Below are 21,934 nucleotides of genomic sequence, written 5' to 3' on the forward strand. Positions count from 1 at the left end.
ACTGAGATGCTTTCCAGAATGGAAGTCTTAGGGTAGTTGGTTTCTTGTGTGGTGGTTCAGAGTTTCAAGAATAAGTCTTATAGGGCATGAGGCAAAAGTTGCACTTTTTTTAATGACCTAGATTCAGAAATCACATAGTGACTTTGCCATTTTATATTGATCGAGGCAGTAATTAGTCTGCTTAGATTCAAGCGGAGGAGACACAGAATCCACTTTTCAATAAGAGTGATGTCAGAGAATCTGCTGCCATGTTTTCAGTCTGCCATTCTTATTTTATAGATAGGTAAATTTGAGGCTTAGGACAGGTAAGTTATTTCCCTAAAAGTACCACATAAGCTATAAAGTGGCATAGTTGTGACTGAAACTCAAGCCTAATGATTTCTATAACAAAGGTGAGAATATTACAGGATGGTCCCTGTGGCATCATAGAGACTTTGCTATGTCTGCTTATTCTATTCTATTCTATTCTATTCTATTCTATTCTATTCTATTCTTCCTCCCCTTTCTCTCTCTCTCTCTCTTTCTTTCTTTCTTTTTTGATAAAGGAAAAAACACTTTGGTTAAAGGTACTGGAAAGAACAAACACAAACAAGTTATATTCCCTATAGAATTTTTTTTAGAATAATGATCAAAATTTAGGGCTATCCTTAGAGATGAAAATTAAGGCAGTAGAGCTTGCTGCTCAGAATATTATGCATATATTTGTTAATAAAGTCTTGCATAAAAGGCTGACTTCAGAGTTGGCTGGAGTGACCAATGTGGCAGAAAGACCCTGTGTTTTTCCCCAGTGACAGAAACGGACAATGTCAGGGTGTTACCCAGCGTTCAAACTGTCCATCAAATTCTGTTTCAACCTGAAGATTACGTAGTCAGGAAAATTCTAGACTATCTCTTACTGAGGTTCTAGTTACGAAACTATCCTTCCATGTCCATTCTCCTTCCCTTGAGTAATAGATCCCCCACTTCAAATTTCTCAGAACATTTGGTCATACCCAGTTAAATAAGTCTATTTCCTGATCTCCTTTGCAGTAAAGTTCTTGCCAGAGAAATGTAAGGGGAAGTGGTATATACAACTTCCGCAACATTTCCTCAGAAGGAAATTGTTTGCCCTCCATTTCCTGTCCTCTTTCCTTCCTGCTGGCTGGTGAGTCAGCTTTGACCATGTAGGTGAGGACAAATCCTGGGAAAAATGACAGAGGAACAAGATGGAAGGAGTCTGGATCTATGGATAACTCCACAGAGCAGAGCCATGTATCCTTCCTGGAATGCACATTGGCTCTGGACTATGACACGAGAAAGGAATAAATTTCCTGCTTGTTTGAGCTACTGTATCTGGGGAGGTGGCTTTATGGAAGCAGCTTAATTTCTACCCTACCTGTAACATGAATTAAGGAGCTTAGGGATGTAGACTCCCAACACAGGTGTTGTTCATCTCTTTCAGTTGAAATCACAACTTTGGAAGAGACGACATGGCCACAGGAATGAGCTGCTTTTCTCATTAAAACAGAGCATAGTTTGTGCAACAGAAAGAACATCTCTAATTGGTGTCAGGCAACTCTGGTTCAGCTCGATTCTGCCCCCTTGATCCTTTTTTTGTTGGGATGCTTCCACTTCAGTCACTGATGATACCATTGTCTTGGCTCCCAGGAAATGTGGCTTGGATAATACAGGGGTCCCTAGGACTTGGTGGGCAGGGAGGAAGGACACTCATATCAGGCCCATGGAAACCCACAAGACTGACCTAGCTGTGGCACTGGAGGCCATATTGGCCAAATGTGGGATGCTGAGAAGTCTGCAATGTATCCTAGACTTCAGGAAACAAATGTGTGGTTTTCTTGGGGTTTTGTTTTGTTTTGTTTTTTTGAGGAAAAATAGATAAAATCCTTTGACTAGCTGACTGTAAAAGAGAATATTGATTTGAGAGAGAAGGGAAGTTCTAAAATATAAGATTCTGACCACACGGGCATGAATGATCCTCAAGAGGAAGAAAGGAGACTCTGTATAACTAGGCTGTGGATTTTGGTGTGGAACAAGATGGAAGGTGGGGTATATAGCCAAGTTTTGAATACAATAGAACAGCACAATTCTGTGAGAACCGTCGCAGAGGTACTGAAGTCCAGAATTCATTAAAGCTGTAAAAAAAAATAGTACAGAAAGCAACACACAAAAAAGGACTATTTGAACCAGGCTTAGAATAAGGAGAAGAATGAACAGAGAGAGCCAGAGCTGGGGCAGATGGAGAGACATTAGCAGATCAGAGAGACAACACAATACTATGTACTTCTTAATCTCTGCCTTCTCTAGCGAGAAAAAGGATATTTACATTGGAAATGCCACAGGTAATGTGGTTGACAAGAAATTTGGAATCTTAGTTAATGAGACCATATAAGAGATATCATGGCATATTTAATGTTGCAAAGATGTTAAGAATCATTATTGAGCTTGCTTATGTGACCAAAGAACAACTGTTGGTAATAATGGCATATGGAAGAAGAGAATAGAAAATGTCTTGATTTTCCAAAAAGGAACAAAGATGGATTCCAAAATGCACCTAAATTACTGTTCATTCTGTTTCTCAGACTACCTCCCACTTGCCTACTCTACTCTTCCTTTTTCTGAGCAATCTTACCCAATTTTTCCCCATCAGGGGAAAGGGGAGTGAGTGCCCAATTAGCCCAGTGGATTGTGGCTAGGTTTCACGAGCCTAAGCTGTCCAAGAGGAATTCCTATCTGAGACAAACCAGTGCACCAAGTGTTGAAAGGGCAGTGGAGACAAATTCACTTGGAGAAACTGATTTACATATTGGAAAAACAGGGTATAAGGATCAAAAGGAACCAAGGGAAGGAATGGAGTTATAGGTCCGAAAGCCAGAATATGAGTGCTAGGTTGACATCAGGTCAGAATGAAGGTAGATACGGAGTTGGCATGAGAAATGAGTGCCAGGGTGATTGCAAAAAACCAAACCAAACCAAACCAAACCAGCTTCTCCTCCCCCGAAAGCCCCCAAACAAAACCCACAAATGATCAATACCAGCTTGGTCTTTATGTAATTGGGTGTGTGATTCACATATGGCTCAGACCAAAGGTCAAGGAACACCTCATTATGGAATTCATTTTGATGGATTCTTAGCTGGTTAAACAGACACACTCAGTGTAAAGATGAATTAATTAGTTAAGGAATGAATGTCAGCCTAGATAATGTCTCTAGTTGAGTGTCTCAACCTGTCATGTTAAATATTTTTTATCAACGACTTAAAGGAATGCATGAAAAACATACATATTAGACCTGCAGGTGAAAAAATATGGAAAGAACAGTTGATGGCAGATTCAAGGTTTTAAAAGCAGAAGATTCAAAGAGACCCAAGGATCTAGGTCATTGAGTCAAAGATAATAACAATGGGGCTTTTAAGAAGGATGATTGTTGAGTTGATAACTTTTAAAAATAAAAGTAAATACATTCTCTACATTAAAAAGAGTAAAAAGAAACAGATGAAATTAATTTTAGTGATTATTTATTTTATTTATTTTTATTTTTTATTATGTTCAATTAGCCAACATATAGTACATCAATAGTTTTTGATAGTGATATATTTAACCAATAAATCCAATATATTATCATTTCAACACAAAATAAATGTAAAATCATTAATGAGATATTTTGCATTTTTCCTGTTAAGTCTTTACACTAATGTGTGTATTTTACTTGTAGCATATTTTATTTTATTTTTTAGCACATTTCATTTTAGACTGGCCATAGTTCAAGTACACGAGAGCCACATAAGCTGTCGGCTACCATACTGGACAGCATGGGTCTAAAAGGATACTGGTCAAAAAACTAATAAGGAGCAGCTACTCCAGTTGTAAGAACATTTAGTTACTAAACTGTAGAAGTCTGATATGATTGAATGCTTGTGGCTTGTCAACTTGAAGGGTGATATGGCCATAAACACTGATCTTTGCATGGGCTGCAATTGTCAATTGAGTTGGAACTCGGGACACTTGCCTATCTCAATAAATCTAGGCTGAGTGGCACAGAAAAGGCATAGCATAACTTTTTATTGAGAAATAAGCGAACTAACTCCCTTGTATGACTATTGATATAAGACTCTTGACCTAGACTAGGAAAACAATCTGGAGTTTACCATGAGATCTAATCAGATCAATAATTAAAACTTAGATTTCAGGGACACCTAGGTATATGTGATTCCAATTTCCTGAGGCTCTGTCGAATTTTCTCTGTATGCTCTTCCTTTCAGCTGTTTGTAAAAGCTCCATAAGTCTGTGTTGATTTAGTGTGTGCTAAATGTGTGACTAAGTGGAAGGTTGGGACTCAGGAAGGACAGGAAGTGGGGTGAGGGTTCAGAGGGATGGGCAGCATGTGGTTCTCAGACTATGTGGGCAGACTTGGGGAAAAGTGAGACCCTAACTCAGAGCTGGAGGGTGTGGGATAGGAAGCAGCTGGAAACTTTCTGAACAACAAAAGAGGTGATTGAGTGAGAGGGAGCAAGTGTAGGGCTAATCGTAAAGCAGCCTCTGGTTCCATTGTGGCCTGTGTTGAGGGTCTTCAGTCCTCAAATACTCCCCCATTTGTGGGTGGCACGGCACCCGAAACCCCTTTGGGTTATGTCTCCAGTGTTTTCCTACTAACATACAGATACTCTTGAGGAAGTGACACATGCAGTGGTGAACATTATGTATAGATCTAAAAGCAAACATGCTTTTAGATTCAGTTGTTCTCCACAAAAGGGAGGGACTCTAGGAACAGGATAACTCTGGATCAGAGGGAAAGATCAATCAAAAGAGGAAAGGGTGATAAAATAAGACACATTGTGGGTAAGGAGGTTATTAGTGCCAAAGAAACATCTTACAAGTTTTCTGGTCTGTCCTCTTCCTCCAAACAACTCCCGTCCCTCTAGGTTACTGATGCGTTTGGTATAAATGTTTCTCTGACTTCCTTTCTCTGTATGCACACCCCAGCAAACACATTCACAAACAGTGGCTTTCTCTGTAGACTCAGACTCAATATTGCCATGCAACTTCCATTATTCACTTAATATGGACTATAGACACGTCTCCAGGTTACTGTTTATAGTTTAACTCATTTTAATTAAGTGTAGAATAGTATAAAGAATGGAAGTATAATTTATTGAGTCGTTCTCCTATTAGTGCACATTCAAGCTATTTTTAGGTGTGGGCCACTATCTCTCCCATCTTACAAATGATGGTGTCCCCAGTCTTTTTCCAGAATGTAAAAGGTATTACATAGTAGGTCCCTCTACTATTAGAACATTACAGATTCTGATCTTATTTACAAAACCTCTGAACTTTATAATAGCTTCCTAAAATTGGAGGTTCTACTAGCACTCCAATGAGAACAAGAAGCTGATGATTGGAGGATCTAGGGCAGTGTTTGTTTCTTGCTTTTTAAGATAGCTTTATTGAGTGGTGCCTGGGTGCTCAGTGGGTGAAGCGTCTGGTTCTTGATTTCAGCTCAGGTCATGATCTCAGGGCCCTGGGATCAAACCCAGCCTCAAGCTCCGTGCTGGGCGTGGAGCCTGCTTAAGAGTCTCCCTCTGCCCCTCCCCCTGCTGGTACACACACACACACACACACACACACACACTCTCTCTCTCTCTCTCAAAACATAAATAAAATAGCTTGGTTGAATGACATGTAATAAATTAAACATATTTAGACACACAACTTGATAATATGGAAATCATCACCATAATCGAGATAATGAATACATTCATCATCCTCAAAGCTTCCTGGGCGCCTGTGTCGCTGATCCCTGTGGGTCCTTCCACTCTCTCTGCTCCGCTCACCTGCAGTTACTGATATGCTTTCTGTCATGATAGTTCACATTTCCTGCAGTCTTATGACAATGGGATCGTACAGTAGGCACTCCTTTTAGTCTGGCTTCTTCGACCCAGCATAATTATTTTGAGATTCTTCATTGCTGAGTAGCCTCTCATGGTGTGGGTATGCCGCAGCTTGCTCACCGGTTCACCTGGTGATACATATTTGGGTTGTTTCCAGTTTGGGGGCCTCCACAAACAAAGCTGCTATGAACACTCACATAAGAGTCTTTGTATGGACATAGGCTTTTATTTCTCTCTCACAAATACAAAAAAAAAAAAAAAAATGGAATGGCTGGATCATATGGTAGGACTACGCCTCACTTTTTAAGAAATGGTTCTTTGTTTCCAAAGTGGCTGTCCATCTCAAAAATATTCATCATCTCCTACGAAGTCATGGTCTGAGGATCCCTGAAATAATGGCTGTGAAAGATCTGGTGGTTCTTAAAATTGAGATAGATCCGTAATTCTATCAGTTGAGAAATAGTTATTGATTGCCTGATGTTTCCAGGTATTGTGCATGATGTTGAGTTACTAGCATGGATGGGGGGGGGAGATCCCTCCCTGGCCCAGGCTAGAACATACCTGGCTATTAGAAGAGGTAGAAAGTCAGACTCCCCAAAGTGCTAACAGCGGGGATAGCACCGAGAAAATTGAGATTCTGATGATTGGAGGGAGACTCTCCAGGGCCAATCATTCAGACACACTTGCAGGGTTATAGGTTAAGAAAGTGAGAGTGAAGAGGGCCTATTTGAGGAATCGCAACTTTAGCTTATTTCATTTATTCATTACACACACACACACACACACACACATATTTTAATACCCACTATGTCCTTCAGATATATCGATGAACAAAATAAAGATCCCTGCCTTCATGGAGTTTACATTCCGCTTGGAGAAATACAATAAACTATATAAACCTAGTAAATAGGTAAACGATCTGTTAAACAATGGTAGGTACTATGGAAGAAACAGAGCAGGGGAAGTGTGGTTAGAAGTGGGGCAGCCAGTTCTAATTTCAAGTGGGAGATAGTGGGGTATGTTTAAAATGTAAATATAATAGTAGTATGTATATGTTATAATACAACTTCTAAAATTATTCCAACGTAATTAGAATCTGGTCTGCAAACCACTCTGAAACCTTCGATTCTTTAGCTGCTGTACTGACACTCTGCAGCCACTAGGGTGCAAATGGGCCATTTCTGAGAAAAAATGGGATGAGGGTGGGGGTGTGAGAGAGAGGTGGGTCATTAGGTACACACCCTCCCCCAGGTGTTCCGCAGGGGCAGCTCCATTAAGGGCACTGGCAAGACAGGCGGGCGAGTGTTACTGTGTGTCTTGGACCAAGACAGTTTTGCCCTTGGCTTCCCTTCCTTAGCAGGTCCTCACCCAGCAGGGGTTGGGGGCCGAGCTGAGAAATGAACTTCAGCACACGATGCATGTCAGCTGAGTGACGGTGGAAAGAGGCAGACCTGCTGGCCTTGTCTTCCGGCCCTGCAGCGAGATTTTAGGGCGCTGCGCGTGGGTTTCCTGCGGTTACACTCAGCGCCCCGGGTCTGTACAAAAGCCACCCCCCCCCCGCAAGATGCTTTTCTGTTCCCTTGTAATATTTAAGACATCCCCAAGATGCAAGCATTCACCTTGACGTTCGGGTTTCTGGATCCTTCACACCCTCAGCCTCTGCGAGCAGATCGGTGACCATTCTTATCTTTTGGACGAGAGCCCATCCTGTCGCCCTTTCTGGAGCTGAGCGCTGCCCGCCTTTTGCCGGGTCAGGAGCTCCGCGAGGCCGGGCGAGTGGCGTGCCGGCGGGGCAGGGGCGCGCACGCGTGGGGCGCCGCTGGTTGCGCATCTGGCGCCAGAGCGCGCCCCCCGCGCAGTGCTCGCCACGGCCGCGGCGGAGGGTTGGTGCTCCGGCGCGTGCGGGGCGCTCTCTCCCCGCGCGGGGGCACCAGAGCCCTCGGAAGTGTCAGGCACTGCGGTGCATTTTCCCAGTTCCCTTTTAAATGACTGCGGAAAAACAGACTCTCGGAGCCGCAAATGGGGAAGACGGATTCTCAGACAAGGCTTGCGGATGCCCCGCAGCCATCATTTAACTGCGCCCGCAGAGCAGTTACGGTTTGTCACCCGAGCCTCCAGGATCGCCTCGTTTGTCCCTAGTGAGACCCCGAGGCTCTGCCCGCGCCGGGCTTGTCGGTAGCTGGATGCTTGTCGTGCTCTGGGCAGCGCGGGCGCAGGGCACGCGTTCGCGCACACCCGCGCACACACGAAATCGCGCAAGGTACGGCAGGGGAGCAAGGGCTCGGGGTGCCCCGCGGGGGCGGGGGTGGGCATCGCGGGGAGTGAAGCGACGATCTGGGAACGGCCGAACCCTGCCAGGCTGAAGGATGACAGAAAATGACGCGGCGCCACACATCGGACAGGCCGGGGTTGCGGCCGCGCATTTCGGGAACCCAATACGCGTCAGGCGCGCTCCCTTCCCCTCACATGTCTCTATTTCCCGGGCGTGTGATGCCGGAACACGGCAGGAAAAAGACCCACTTAGAGAGCTAGAGTTGCATTTGGAGACTCCCCTCCCTCTGCAAAAGCACCCACAGGAGACCCTCCCAAACCACGGATCCCCAAATAGCTGGCCCGGAATGGGGGCGGTTATCCTTGGTTACCAATGCTGAACACGTTTTGGTGTTTACAATATTTATTTATTTTTAGGCTAGCTCGCCCTCCCTTTTAGGCAGGATGGGAAAAGGAGAACGCAGCGGGGAGGGAGAGGGGAGGGAGGATTCCTATAATAAGAATCAGCGCATTTTTCAGAGCTGAACCGAGCCCGGTTTCCATTTCAAAAAAGGAGACAGCCTCTACTGCGATGATAGAAGAGACCGCGGTGTGAAGTAGGGACTGAGAGGCGTCGAACGGTGGAACGGTCCATCTCGGAGGTACCTGGATCTCAGCGCACATACGCGCGCGCGCACACACACACGCACACACACACACACACACACAGGCGCGCGCGTCTACCCAGCCAGGATGTGTGCGTGTGTGCGCGTGTATGAACTCCCACATGCTGCTGCTGTCTGCTCCTGGCCAGTGGCACCGATGCCTCCCTCCTCCCCGCTCGCCCCCAGATTCCCCTCCCCTCCCTGTTGCTTTTGTCTGGAGGGTGTTATGGGTTTGTGTGTGCATGAGCGTGTGTGTTTTTGGATTTCAGACTAATTTTCTGGAGTTTCTGCCCCTGCTCTGCGTCAGCCCTCACGTCACTTCGCCAGCAGTAGCAGAGGCGGCGGCGGCGGCGGCGGCGGCGGCGGCTCCCGGAATTGGGTTGGAGCAGGAGCCTCGCTCGCTCCTTCGCTCGCGCTCTCCGCGCTCAGTGCCCGGCGGCAGGAGGAGCCTGCACCCAGGCGCCGCGGGCGGGCGGTAGGCGCCGGAGCCCGGGTGAGCAGCGCGGACAGTGCCCTCCGGCGTCTCGGCCCTCGCTGTCCCCCCCACCCCCCGGGACGGCCGTGGCGGCTCCCCAGGTGGGACGCGCCGCGCCACCTGCCCGCGCCCCCTGCGCCCAGCGGCCGTGGCGGATTCTGCAGCATCATTGGGGGCCCCCGTCGCGGAGCCATCTCCGCCGCCGGCAGTCTCCGCGTCCCCCTTTAAAGGGTCCTTCGCCCGGCCTGTGCCATGGAATCCTGTCTCGGGGACCCTTGCCCTGTCTCCCCTCCCTCGACCTCAGAGAGAGGGGGGCACATCGGCGGCCTCGGCGGCGTCAGTGCCATCGAGGGGCAAGTTTATTTCTGGGGCCGGAGCTGGGCACGCATCCATCCACAGTCGCCTGGCTGGGGTCGGGGTGGGGGTGCCGCGAGCGCGCTGTATGGGGTCCTGCGCTCAGTCTCACGCGTGTCTGTTTGTCCTCAGCCCCGAGGTGCGTCCCGGATCCCAGTGCGCGTCTAGCAAGGAGCCTGCGTCCCGGGGAGTGCCGGCAGCGCCGCGGGCCGGTGCTCGGCGCGCCGGGCCATGCAGCGGCGGCCGCGGCGGAGCTCCGAGCGGCGGTAGCGCCCCCTGTGAGGCGGCCCGAGATGCCCCGGCCACTGTGAACGGTGCCGCCCGCCAGGACACGCTCAGCCCTGGACACGCTCGGCTCTGCGCGCCCGCGACAGGCACCGGGGCGAGGGAGCGGCGAGCGCGGCACAGGCCGCCCAAGCAGGGGCAGGGGAGGCCGGCCGGTGCAGCGCGCGGACACGTACTCAGTCCGACTCGGGCTGGCACTGGCGGCTAGGGATGTCGTCCTGGACGAGGTGGCATGGACCCGCCATGGCGCGGCTCTGGGGCTTCTGCTGGCTGGTTGTGGGCTTCTGGAGGGCCGCTCTCGCCTGTCCCACGTCCTGCAAATGCAGCGCCTCTCGGATCTGGTGCAGCGACCCTTCTCCGGGCATCGTGGCGTTTCCGAGGTTGGAGCCTAACAGTGCAGACCCTGAGAACATCACCGAAATGTGAGTTCCTGGTGCTCTTCCTCCTTCCTTCTCTCCTCGCCCCCCGGGCTGGGGCTGGCCAGGCGTGTCTGTCCGGGGCATGAATGTTGTCTCAGGTCTGGGGAGAAGTCCGACATACATGGGAGATGCAGGGCTGGGCCATCTGTCAGTTACCTGTTTCTCTGGCTTGGGGCTGCTAACGTGGGGGAGAGGTGGACAGCTGGACATAAGTTTTAAGTATACTGTATGTGTCAGTAACATAAATACATATGTTCTTTGCGGGGAGGGATTCCGCATACACTCTGTATTTCCAAGCCCGGCTGGGTGTGCTTTAGGCTTTCCTTATGCAATAACTTAGTTTTGGACATTTTTCTTTCCTAAGGTACTAAGTGTATGTTGGGTTAGAAGTTCCAGTAATATTTACTAGAAAGGAGGTTAAAATAATGAACTTTTGGAAATCTGTTGAAGGAGGTTAGAGTCGCCCCCTTAAACATCATTCGCTGAGGTTTGGAGTTCGCCGGTTTCCCTTTTCATTTTATAGATCAGATTTTTGTTAGGAGACGGCATCCAGAGCTGGCCTGGAAAATGGTCTGTAAGAGGAGAAGTTCTGAGTGTTGAAATGTGCTCTCTTGAAAGAGAAAATGTGCTTGTCGGAAGCCTAAAAGCCTGGTCTGATTTAATTTGGACTTGACTTCCCAGAGATATAATTTTGAGACCATTTGGACTATTAATCTCAATTGCTGATTGAATACTATCCCAGGACTAGGTTGGATGATAAAGCAGGGTGTAGAATGCTGCCGTTTAGCATGGGACGGACCCCTGTGTCCCTGGAAATGTCTGAGCTTGTCTTGCTCTGAGGGAGAAGCAGAGTTGTGTATTTCTGTCCTCCCGTTCTGACGGCTTGTGACAAATACATTACCAAGTAGGAACTCACCAGTGCCATCCCCAGTATTCCCTGTCACCTCTCCTAGAGGTGTCTCCCCCCCCAAGGGACTTGGTCATTGCCTACATTTCACTGGCACGAGATTTTATTCATCCATGCAGAGGATTGTCAGGCAAAGTTTCTCCCGGTTTTCCTTATGGTGTTCGGGGCTCAGATAGGCAGCCCTGAAAGTAGGGCTTGGACTGTGGCCTTCCGGTTGGCGAGTGCGCATGCTTTTTTTCCTCCCCAGAAAACACACACCCTGTTTCTGCCAACGTAGTTGACTGAGATAACCTGTTTTTAATGTAAGTAAGAGACCTTCCTAGCCTCTGTTGTTTATTCTGCTGGTGATGCTCATGGTCTAAGGCTCGGGCAGAAGGAAATGGCAGTAGCATAGAGGGGAATGTGCAGGCCTAGCAGAGCTGAGATGTGCTGGGAGGAGCCAACTGTCAGGCTGGATCCAGGAGGCTGGGATCTGGGTGGGTTTTGTTTTTGTTTTTGTTTTTGTTTTGCAAGGATCCAGCTTTGGAGGAAGGGTGGGTAGGGCCCCAACTGTGCTGGCCCTGGCTGGCCTGGTCAAAGTGTCTGTGGCCTTCTATCAGGATCTGTGTCTTTTTCATGAGATGGGAGGTCAGTAGTCAGATGGAGGAAGCCATATGGAATTCAGAGCCTTTTGGACTATTTTGAGACCAGGGAGAGTGCCTTTATACAGTCAGACGTCTTGTTTTGTTGGTGGTGGTTTTGAAATTCTGTATTAGATGATGCATCTATAATGAGGGAGGAAAGGGGATCAAGCCAATCATTTTCACTGTAACATTTTTTTTTCCACTGTAATATTTTTAGGCCCTAATGGGGGAAAAGGAAAATAAAACTCTCTTTAAGTGTAAAAAAACCACTGTTTTAAACCTTAGTGGTCTTAGCTGCCTGGTATTGATGAAATCAATAGATTGGAGCTGAGCTTTCTTATATCAGTTCTCACAATTGCTGTGGTTTCTGTAATATCTGATGGCAGGTTCCTATCTCCAGACTTTAAAAAACTGATGCTTTTTTATTTTTACCCAAGTGTTTGTTGTCAGCGGCACTCCTCATTTCTTCTGTTATTTTTTTTTCTTTTGATTTGAAAATCCACCGAGATTGAGAGCGTGGGGAGGTGTGGTGTGTAGGGTTAGTGTTTGGGATGGGGAATTACGTTCCTTAGTGATTCTGATGGGGCTGGTAGATGTGAGTTCTGAGAAAAAGTCTGTGCTCAGCTCTGCCCCTCAGCTTTGTTTGAGCCCAGCCGGTTTGTGCCCTGGTGTCCTGTAAAATGTACCAAAATCCTTGTTTGGGAAGCACTTCATATAATTATTTTGAATTCTGTTGTTTTGATATCAAAATGACATCAGTGGATGAGCTTGTTTCCCTGTCATCCATATATAACACCATCTGGCTCTTTTTCTTACATATTAATATTTGTTTGAACAGCTTTTACATTCTTGGCCAATGGATACCAGCTACAGTTGGAACTAAATTACAATTTTTTTTTTTTAACTTTGTTATGAGACCCAATGGTATTCCTAAAATAACCTGGTTGAAAGTTCCAGTGTAATGGTGCTTAGCTGAAATTTCATGTTTCTATTTTTTTCAATAGGAAAAATGGAAGTAAATAAACTATAATTGGCATTTGCTGAAGCAACAGTTTACTCTATCATTTAAAAATGGTACATCACTTAATATCTATATATTTGGGGAAAAGTACACCGTGGTGCTTTTTGGGTTCAGAGAGAGCCCATGGTAGAACATTCTAAAACTATGTGCATAGACTCATTAAGAGAGAGAGTTTTATTTTTTGCTTCTATGCGCATATTTTAAGCCAAGTTGACATTTCATTTTTAGAGTCATCGTTTGAGCCTGTTTTATCAAAAATTCTGTCATCGTAATCTGTCTCATACTCTTTACCCACCAACATGATCTATTTACCTACATCTCTCTTCTCTGTCTGTCTATAGAGATGCATCACACCTGCCCAACATCACACCGCTGCTTAGCGTCAGCTTCTGTTACTCTGACGTAGTTACACCAAAGCCATGCTAAATTAAATTTAAAAATGATACCATTGTCACATATAAGTGGGATTCAAGAGTCAAGCCTGTTGTTGGAGTTATGTAACTGGCTATTGAATCTCTGTAGTATCAGGTGCCAAAATGTACTGCAAAGGACAAGTCCTGTCTCACTCAAGTGGTAAAAGGCGTGGTTAAAATAGATCACACGTTTCTTTTTTATTGTGGTCAAAAACACCTAACATAAAATTTACCATCTTAACCATCTTTAAGCGTATCATTTAGTAGCATGAAGTGTTAAGTGTATTTACGTGGTGGTGAAAGGGGGCATTCACTTTTATATCACTCTTATTTGATAGAGATCAATGATGGCCTTTTTTTCCTGAATTTCTTGGGTGGTAGTTTCTGATTTGGGGGGGCATATTTGGAGACAAGTGTAATATTTTTCCTCTTAGTACAACATAAATAGAATTTGCAGCTTCTGCTGCCAGAGCCTCTACGTGCAATAAACTGTTGGCTTGGTTTAAGTGACTGTAATGTGATGTCATTAATACATTGATTTTGGCCCCCTCACCTTAGTAAGCTTTTCCACTGCAATTAATTGTACTAAAAACAAATACCCTGGCATTCGGAAGGATTTGGTGAGAGGCATCCGTTTTTATTACTCTGATGTTTACTTCTCAGGCCCTACACTGGGTCTAGAACTTTGGATTGTGCTTTACATGCATTTAAGATGCACAGAGTAAGTTTTGAGTGTGGTTACATAAGCCACACTGGACTTGTTAATAAATAAGGCAGTCTAATTTGCATCATTAACACAACTTGCAAGCTGGGGTTGAAAACACGCTGTCTTCCCAGTGGAGGTATTTACAGAATTCAGCTCAGTACAACCATTTGAAGCCTCCTTGGTTTTACATCTTCAATCTCTGCATTAAGGAGGTTTTTATTACATTGGGTAAAACGAAAAACCCCTCGACCCTTCTGACCCGACTTTCTTCCCCGCTCCCTCCCATTACCTCTCATTGACTGTACAGGAAAATGTGTTTGAGTTTTTTTCTTCTTCTCCGAAAAGTGATATTTCCTTATGGGAATTCAGAGCACTAGAGTTAGGGGAAGGGCCTGGGTTATGTGTTATTACAAGCAAGTAATGGGAAGTTGAGATAATGTGGTCACAGTTCCCCAGAGCTGAGTTTAGTTCTGTTTAAAATCTTTCACTGTTTCTATCCCATAAACCTCTGTTTGTATCTGTTTCAATATTTCCTTGTAAAGACGTTTTCTAAGCTGAAAAGTTGGCCGGACAGCTACGAATTGAGGTCTCTTTCTCCCCAGGAACATTCTGTATGATCTCTTTGACTATATCTGGGTCGTCAGAGTATAAAACCTAGAGTTTTTGTTTAGTTGTGGAAGGGGAATTTCTTTCTTTCTTTTCTCTTTTCCTTTTTTTGTTTTTCTGTTTCTGCTTCTGTTTTTGTTTGGCCTTTGGTACTAAGCAAGGGCCCTCAGTGTTAACTCATTGCTCATCTTAGCTGTTAGCGAAAAAACCACTATTAAACCAGTACCGAATACCACACATTGACGTTAGCCCTCAGACTAGCTTACCAAGTCTCTAGAGAGCTTCTCGTAGCTTCAAAAACCATAGGGTAGAATGTGGCCTTGAACCTGCTGGCCCTTGTAGTGCAATGCCAAGTTCTGGTGCCTCTTGATGTTTGTAAATCAACTGGATGATTTTGGGGAGAGATTATTTCGACAGGTGCTTTTTTTTTTTTTTTTTTTTTTTTTTACTCATTTGGTGTGTGTGAGAGAGAGAAAGGGTGAGGAAGAAACGGAACCTTGGGTTAATAGCTGATTGACCATTTTCATAATCTACTTGGTCTAGCTAGTTTAACACGCAAATCCCACCCCCCAGGTGGCAGAGGTCTGAGCCCTGCAGTGGCCTGATCATTTTCACTCTACATTTGATTGCTGATCGATCTCCATTAAAGAAGGCAAAGATCTCACATAATCAGGGTGCCTTCTTACCACTTTGGTCTCTGGGCTGTCCAAGGGACAGGGAAGTCAGTAAATATTGATCTGGGCGATGAAGGCGTGAGTGCTTGTGAGCTGGGAAGGAAAGTAATGCATAGGTACTGAGTATACCTGTTTAAAAAATAAAAAAAGCAAAACAAAAACCCAGATGTCACAGAGAGCTGGAGTCAGGAGTGACCTGCTCTTGAAGCAGCCCCTTATTATCTGCGCCTGAGCTTGTCAGATGTAAACCAAGGGCTTTGGATTCAGTGCTCAGACAAGTTTCTCCTGGCTCTGAAGTTCCACGAACTTTCAGTTATGGAGATAACGTGGTTTATACATCAGTTAGGAAGTAAAGGGTGCTGTGAGAGCCTGAGGGCCTTTGGTGACAACGTCAGATGTGCGTGTGTTCAGTGTCTGCTCTGAATTCCCCCAAATTGGTGGCATGTTCCTGCTGGGCTGCTGAGTTCAAGGTCACACGCAGGGTCACCTAGAATTGGTACCACAGAAGGAGAAGGGTCTCAGAAATGCTCTGCTCTAGCCCCCACTGCACAAAGTCTTCTAAGGCCATGTTACGTTAAAGACAACGTGGGTCTAGAAGCTCTTTCTCCTAACATTCAAAGGAGGTTCCATGGCCTTTACTTTAGGGTGCCTCCCTTTTGTTCTGCACCCTTGGGCTGAACCCAACCCCAGCCCACCATTTTGGATGTGTCAGAGATGTGAACAAGCTTAGAACTAGATCAAATCTACACCAAGCTGTTTCTACTAGAGACAGAGCAATTCAAAAGTGCATGAGCTACTGATCCCAAAGCAATGGCCTTCTCTTCACGTTGGAGGAAATACATTTTTTTTTTTTGTTTAGATTATGGTGTTTTTGTTTTGTTTTGTTTTGTTTTTTTAAATTTCAAGCCTCCTCTTCTCTAAGCAATTCATACACAGAAGTCAGGCTGCAGAGAAAACCTTAATGAGTTGGCAGCAAGGTGGGATGGTATCTTTGCCACAGTCAGGGGTGGTTATGTAAGTGGAGGGCCCCACAGCCCTTTGTACAAAGCCTGTCTTAGCGCCTATGAAAGACCAGCGGCCAGAGCATACTTATTCTTTCCCACCTTCTTTTTTGCCCCTGACTTCTCTTTGCCCAGGATCGATGGCTGAGCTCAATGACTGAGCCATTGAGCAAGCTTAAAGATTGTTGGCTCACATCTAGAATTCATTCTGCTACCATTTTGTATGTTGTGCATGGCCTGCACTGGGACATAGCTCTGGATTCAAGCAGGGCTTCTCTCTGGGGACCTGGAAGACTCCGTGCAGACATCTGCTTGTTTCCGTGCACAACCTCACTCTGAAGCCAGGGGGAAGGGCTTGACAGCCTCGGAGGGATTGTCAGGTTGACTGGCTTGTGCAGGGCTCTCCAGTCAAACGGAGCGTAATTTGGGATAGAACCTTAGCCAATATCTCGCTTAGGGCTCTGTTTGCTCAGCCCCACTCACCCAAATTTGGCCTCGAGAGCACAAGCAATTTTAGGAGAAGTGTAAAGATTCAAATAAATGTTCACATGTTAAGCAGTGTGGCGGTGGGAAGGAGGTGGACTGGGGCTTCTCCCCATGTCGTTCCCCTGACACCCATCACCATCTCCCCCTGCAGCACGTGTTAGACTATCAAGAGATAAATGATTTGTGTGCCCTTGAGTATATGGCATCTTCTCGTATAGAATAAAAATGGTAACAATCACACACCATCTAGAGTCTCTTTTTTATTGCAAATGAGGACCTATTGCTATTCCATACCCCACGCTTTCCTATAAGGTTCATATCCCAACAATCCTTGGGACACACAGACACACGCACACACACACACACACACCAGGACTCTATTTGTGTGTATGTGATGTGTCTATGGAGATAGAAATGTGTATATAAAACTCCCCAAGGTGTGGTCCTTTCAGACTTAATTATCTGGAACTGTAAAATTTCCCTAATAATTTAGGATTTACTTCCTGAAACCACCTAGACTTTTTTTTTCTTTTTCTGATGAGGTATAATGGACAGACGACATTAATTTCAGGTGTACAACATAATGACTTGACACTGTATGTCCTGAGAAATGATCAGCACCATGAGTCTACTCAACATCTATCAGCACACATGGTCACAAATATTTTTTTTGAGATGAGAAAGTGTAAGATCTATTCTATTCTCTTAGTAACTTTCAAATATGCAACCCAGTATTATTAACTGTAGTCACCATGCTGTGCATTACATCCCCACCCAGACTTTTAATCATTCTGGATTTCTCTTGATGAGAAACTGAGAGAAGAAGTGTTAGTCCTTTGATGCCATTAGCCAGCCTGGCTACTCAGAGACCCATCGTGTCTGTTGTCTGTGATCGTTTCTCAACATCAACAACACAATCAATGAGGCGTTTTTGGACAATTTTACAAGAGTATAATTTAAATCAAAAGATAGTCGAATTTTGGTTTTCAGCCTCTGAAACATAGTGCACTCTCAAAAGGTAGGCTCTTCTAAACTCCAGTTCTTGTTACCAAAGTTGCCTCTGTTTCGTGTGCCCCAGCGTCCCTTCCTGCGAGGTGGCAGAGGGACCTGCACCCGAATTCTCTGACTGTCGCTCGTTTCCCCGGGTGCACTCATCCGTGCAGTGCGTGAACAGGGCTGGGCAGGGCTGGGCCGGAGGGAGCGCGGCGTGTTGGCCTCTGCGTTCTCTGGCCAGCGCAGCCCAAACCACGACCCCTTTGTAGTCTGCCCCCAGGTTCACGGGGGAGCTCTGTGGCTACCAGCCCAGTCTGAGTGTGATGGAAGATTTTGCTCCTGGACTGCCCTTGCGCTCCTGAGTTGGGCTTTTTTCCTTTGTCACTCTTCTTTCTCCTACCTCTGGTTCTGGTGGTGTTTCTTATCCTCCTCCCCACTGCCCCCAGCACACACACACACACACACACTCAGGCAGGCAGGCACCTGGCTGCAAAGCCCCTTTAACGGATTGTGAAGAAATGTTGGGTTTCAGAGCCCGGGGGTCGACCATGACCTTTCCTACTAACCTGGCTTGATAAGCTTAACACAGCCAGAGAGGCACAGCGTCCAGGAGCCTGGCATAACAGGAAGGAGCCCCGGGCGGCAAGGTGGGGTGTGGCTTTCACGTCCGTGCTCTCAGTGTCAGACTCTGTGTCCCGGGGGAGCTGAAACGTGGTCAGAACACGCATCCAGGGGCAGGTGTTCTGAGCAGAGGTGAACATGTGGATTCGTCGATGTAATTCCTGAAAAGTACAGGTGGACAGTACCTGTTGAGAAAACTGTCCCCGATGGGGACAAAAATATCCTCATTTTTTTTTTGCCTACAATGCTGCAACCCCTTCCTACTTGGCGGGCTTGCCCCCAGTCTTGCCCCCTCTCTACGCATCTGCCATACTGTGCTGGTGTGGTCTTTCTAAAATGCTTGATCTCATTATGTCACTGCTTCTAATGCCCTGTGGCAACTCCTGTTTGTTCTTGTTTTGTTTTTGTTTTTTAGTTAAAAAACAAACAACACTCTGGATTGTCATTCCATTGCTCTGTAATAAGGCAGATAACAATCCCATGGACCCAAACGCACAGATGAGCATCACAGTTGTTTCCTACACCAGTAGATCTATAAAGGAGAACTAATTATAACTGGAAGCTTGCTTGGTGATCTTGGAATTAGAGCAAGGGCACTTAATTCTGCATTTAAAATGTTAAATGGCATTAAGCTAAGCTTGCCCGAGGCATCCATCTCCATAATGGGAGCGCCTTCACAAAGGGAATGCAGAACTTGAAGTACTTTGGCGAGGACCTGTGTCCCCTGGATGGACACTCCTTTCTCTCTCCTTCATTTACTGCCCAGCACCAATTCTGAGTGACACATTCTTTCTTTGGAAAGGTTAGTGCCTTCAGCCAAGCCTTGCTCCAGCCTGAGAAACTTTCAGATTCTTTAAAGTGATTTTGCACATCTTTTCTCTGAAATGCATTCATTTTACCCTAGGAAATTTTATTTGTGATTAGCTTTTTTAAAGTCATATTTGAACGTGATAAGAAATGCAAACAGTACAAAGGAACGTATCACGAAAAGTTAACCGCTCTCATCTCTCAGCTTCCAGAAGGAGTCCACTCACATACATGAGTGCATATATACATCCTTTTTGTTTGTACACACATGAAGACGTGCTATACCCACTGTCCAGCATGTTTGTGTTTTTGTTTTTTTTTTTTTACTTAAGGCTGTATCTTAAAAATGTTTCTCTATCAGCGCATGTACACCAGCCTTATTGTTCAAAGCCACGCAGTAATCCATTGAATGAATAGGCTGTTCTTTACTTAACCAACCTCCTTTTGAACAACGTTGTGCGCAAGTTCTTGCACACGTGCATGATTTTATCTATAGGAAAAGTTCCTACATTTTGAGTTGCAGGGACATTTGCAAGATGTTTGTGATTTTGATAGATACTGGCCGAGTGTCTGGCAAAGTGATCACATCATTTCATTCTCCCACCCAAACTGGAAGCACCCGTTTTTCTACTGCTAAGCCATATTATTCGTTACCAAACCTTTTGACCTTTGTCAGTCATATTCCTGGGCAATAGTATTTACCACTGCTTTATTTGGCAATTCTGTAATTATGATCCGGGTTTGAAAGTCTTTTTATGTGTCTGTAAGTCATTTGTATTCTTTTTCAGTGAACTATGTTTGTCTTATCCCTTAGCTATGTTATCTATTTGGTGGGTAGCCTTTTAAAAAGTGGATTCAGGGGCGCCTGGGTGGCTTAGTCGGTTGAGCATCCGCAACTCTTGGTTTCTGGTCAAGTCATGATCTCACGGTCATGAGATTGAGCCCTGCATTGGGCTCCATGCTCAGTGGGGAGTCTGCTTAAGATTCTCTCTCTCCTCCTTTGCCCCTCCCACCCACTTGCACACACTCTCTCTCTCAAATAAATAAATCTATAAAAAATGGATTCATAAAATCTATTTAACAAAAAGAAAATTTATACCTTGCCTAACGTTTTGCTTGTCTTCTGATGTTGGTTATGGTATTTTTTTCTTCTTCTTTTGGTAACACAATTTTATATTTTTTGGTAGTAAAATTTATTATTTCCTTTATGGCTTCTGTGTTGCAAATGTGGCTACAAGTTTCCCCCTCTCTGAGAGTATAAAATAAGTCTCTGTTTTCTTCTACTGCTTTCACTATTTCATACTTTAAAGCTTTGCTCCATCTGGATTTTCAACATGCAAGGAGTGAGGTAACAAAAAAATAGTTTTGTTATTTTTGCAAGATAGCTGATCAGCCAGTCAGGTCTCTTGACACTGTGGATTACATAATTCTACCTGTCTCCTAGTAATTTCAACTAACAATTTGGGCCATTTTCAGATATATCCATTGTGTTAATCAGTTTGTCTATTTACTTGCTAGCACTACACTTTTTATCTCCTAAAGCTTTATATTATTATTTTTTTCTATTCAGAGTATTAGTCTTTCTCACTAGTCTTTTCTTTTAGAATATTCAGTTATCTTTACATGATCATTTTTCCATATAAATTGTAGGAATTGCTTGCCTAGCTCTCTCCACGTTGTATTGGTGTTTTAAATTAAGATAGCATTACATTTATATATATAAACCGGTCTTAATGAGTCTGAAAAGCCCTGCATCCCCAAATTCAAACCTCTAACTTCCTATCTTGCCGTTCCCTTTGTCCGGTGAGATAATATAGCCTCTCTGAGCTTTCGGTTCCCGTGTTGGGGCTATGCTCTTATTAACTCCCTGGCTCCACACTGGCCGGCCTCTCTGCCTGGGACACCTTTCCCCTGCCTTCTGTCTCTGGCTAAATTCCCCTGCCTCCCTGCCTCTGGGCTGTGTCCCCACCGTGTGCTCTTTCCCAACTCCAGAACAGGTCACTTAGCGACATAAATGCATGTCTGGCCACCCATCTGTACACACCACTAGGACATAAGTGGCATGAAGGTGAGGACCCCGTGGATCTTGGTCACACTCTTCCCCAGCACCCAGCACAGTGCCCTAGATCTCCACCTCATACACAGACACGTGGATATACACACACGTGCACGCGCGCACGCATTACCCTACACATCTATCGTTGAGAATTCCAAATGAGAGTGTGTACTAGTTGTTCTTTGGGCCGTCAGTAGGGAAATTTCTAGCCATGACTTTTTAGTCATCAGATTAAGATGTTTGTTTAAATACGTAACCTTTATGGAATTAAATACCACAACATTGGTTCAGGCACAGTAAAAAAAAAAAAAAAAAAAGATCAGTTCACTGTAGAGACATAGCGTAGCTAGCTGGGAAGGAAGAAAGGCAAAGCTTTGCTGGGGGAGGCCTCTTGTGTATCCAGCAGGAAGGAGGGACAGAGAAGAAATGGGAGCATGAGGGCAAGCAGATGATGAGAGATGCACAACAGGCCAGCTCAACACCAGAGGCAAATCCAGGGGAAAAGAATCATTCTAGGGACATCTGATCTCCAGCAAACAAATAGGTCTAATGAGAAAGATTTGTGCTTTTTCTGTCGTGTGATAGCTAAGAATGGCTATCCCTGTGGATCAATTGCAGTTTTCCCTGGGACTGCCTTTATAGCGCTTCACTTACAAAGTGATTCTGGTGTGAGATTTCAGATGTGATTT

General features: G+C 45.3%; 1 protein-coding gene and 1 long non-coding RNA gene across 7 annotated transcripts in view; one reads left to right on the forward strand and one right to left on the reverse strand.

Moving 5' to 3' along the window:
- LOC118549212 (uncharacterized) overlaps positions 1-8,138 on the reverse strand; it is a 34,952-nt gene extending 26,814 nt beyond the window's left edge. The window contains exon 1 of the long non-coding RNA XR_004923989.2: positions 7,503-8,138. This is a non-coding gene — a long non-coding RNA (uncharacterized LOC118549212). The remainder of the gene's footprint in view (positions 1-7,502) is intronic.
- A 1,621-nt stretch (positions 8,139-9,759) lies between these two features.
- Positions 9,760-21,934, forward strand: part of NTRK2 (neurotrophic receptor tyrosine kinase 2) — a 323,196-nt gene continuing 311,021 nt past the window's right edge. For 5 of the 6 annotated variants that reach the window (XM_036113467.2, XM_036113470.2, XM_036113471.2 and 2 more), the window contains exon 1: positions 9,915-10,334. In XM_036113467.2, the coding sequence (XP_035969360.1) occupies positions 10,123-10,334 (212 nt within the window). In that variant the 5' untranslated portion in view covers positions 9,915-10,122. Of the gene's footprint in view, positions 10,335-21,934 lie in introns of all 6 variants that reach the window. The other variant, XM_036113468.2, reaches the window with a different exon arrangement.

This window comes from Halichoerus grypus, chromosome 14 (genome assembly GCF_964656455.1).
Source record: "Halichoerus grypus chromosome 14, mHalGry1.hap1.1, whole genome shotgun sequence".
Taxonomy (NCBI): Eukaryota; Metazoa; Chordata; class Mammalia; order Carnivora; family Phocidae; genus Halichoerus; species Halichoerus grypus.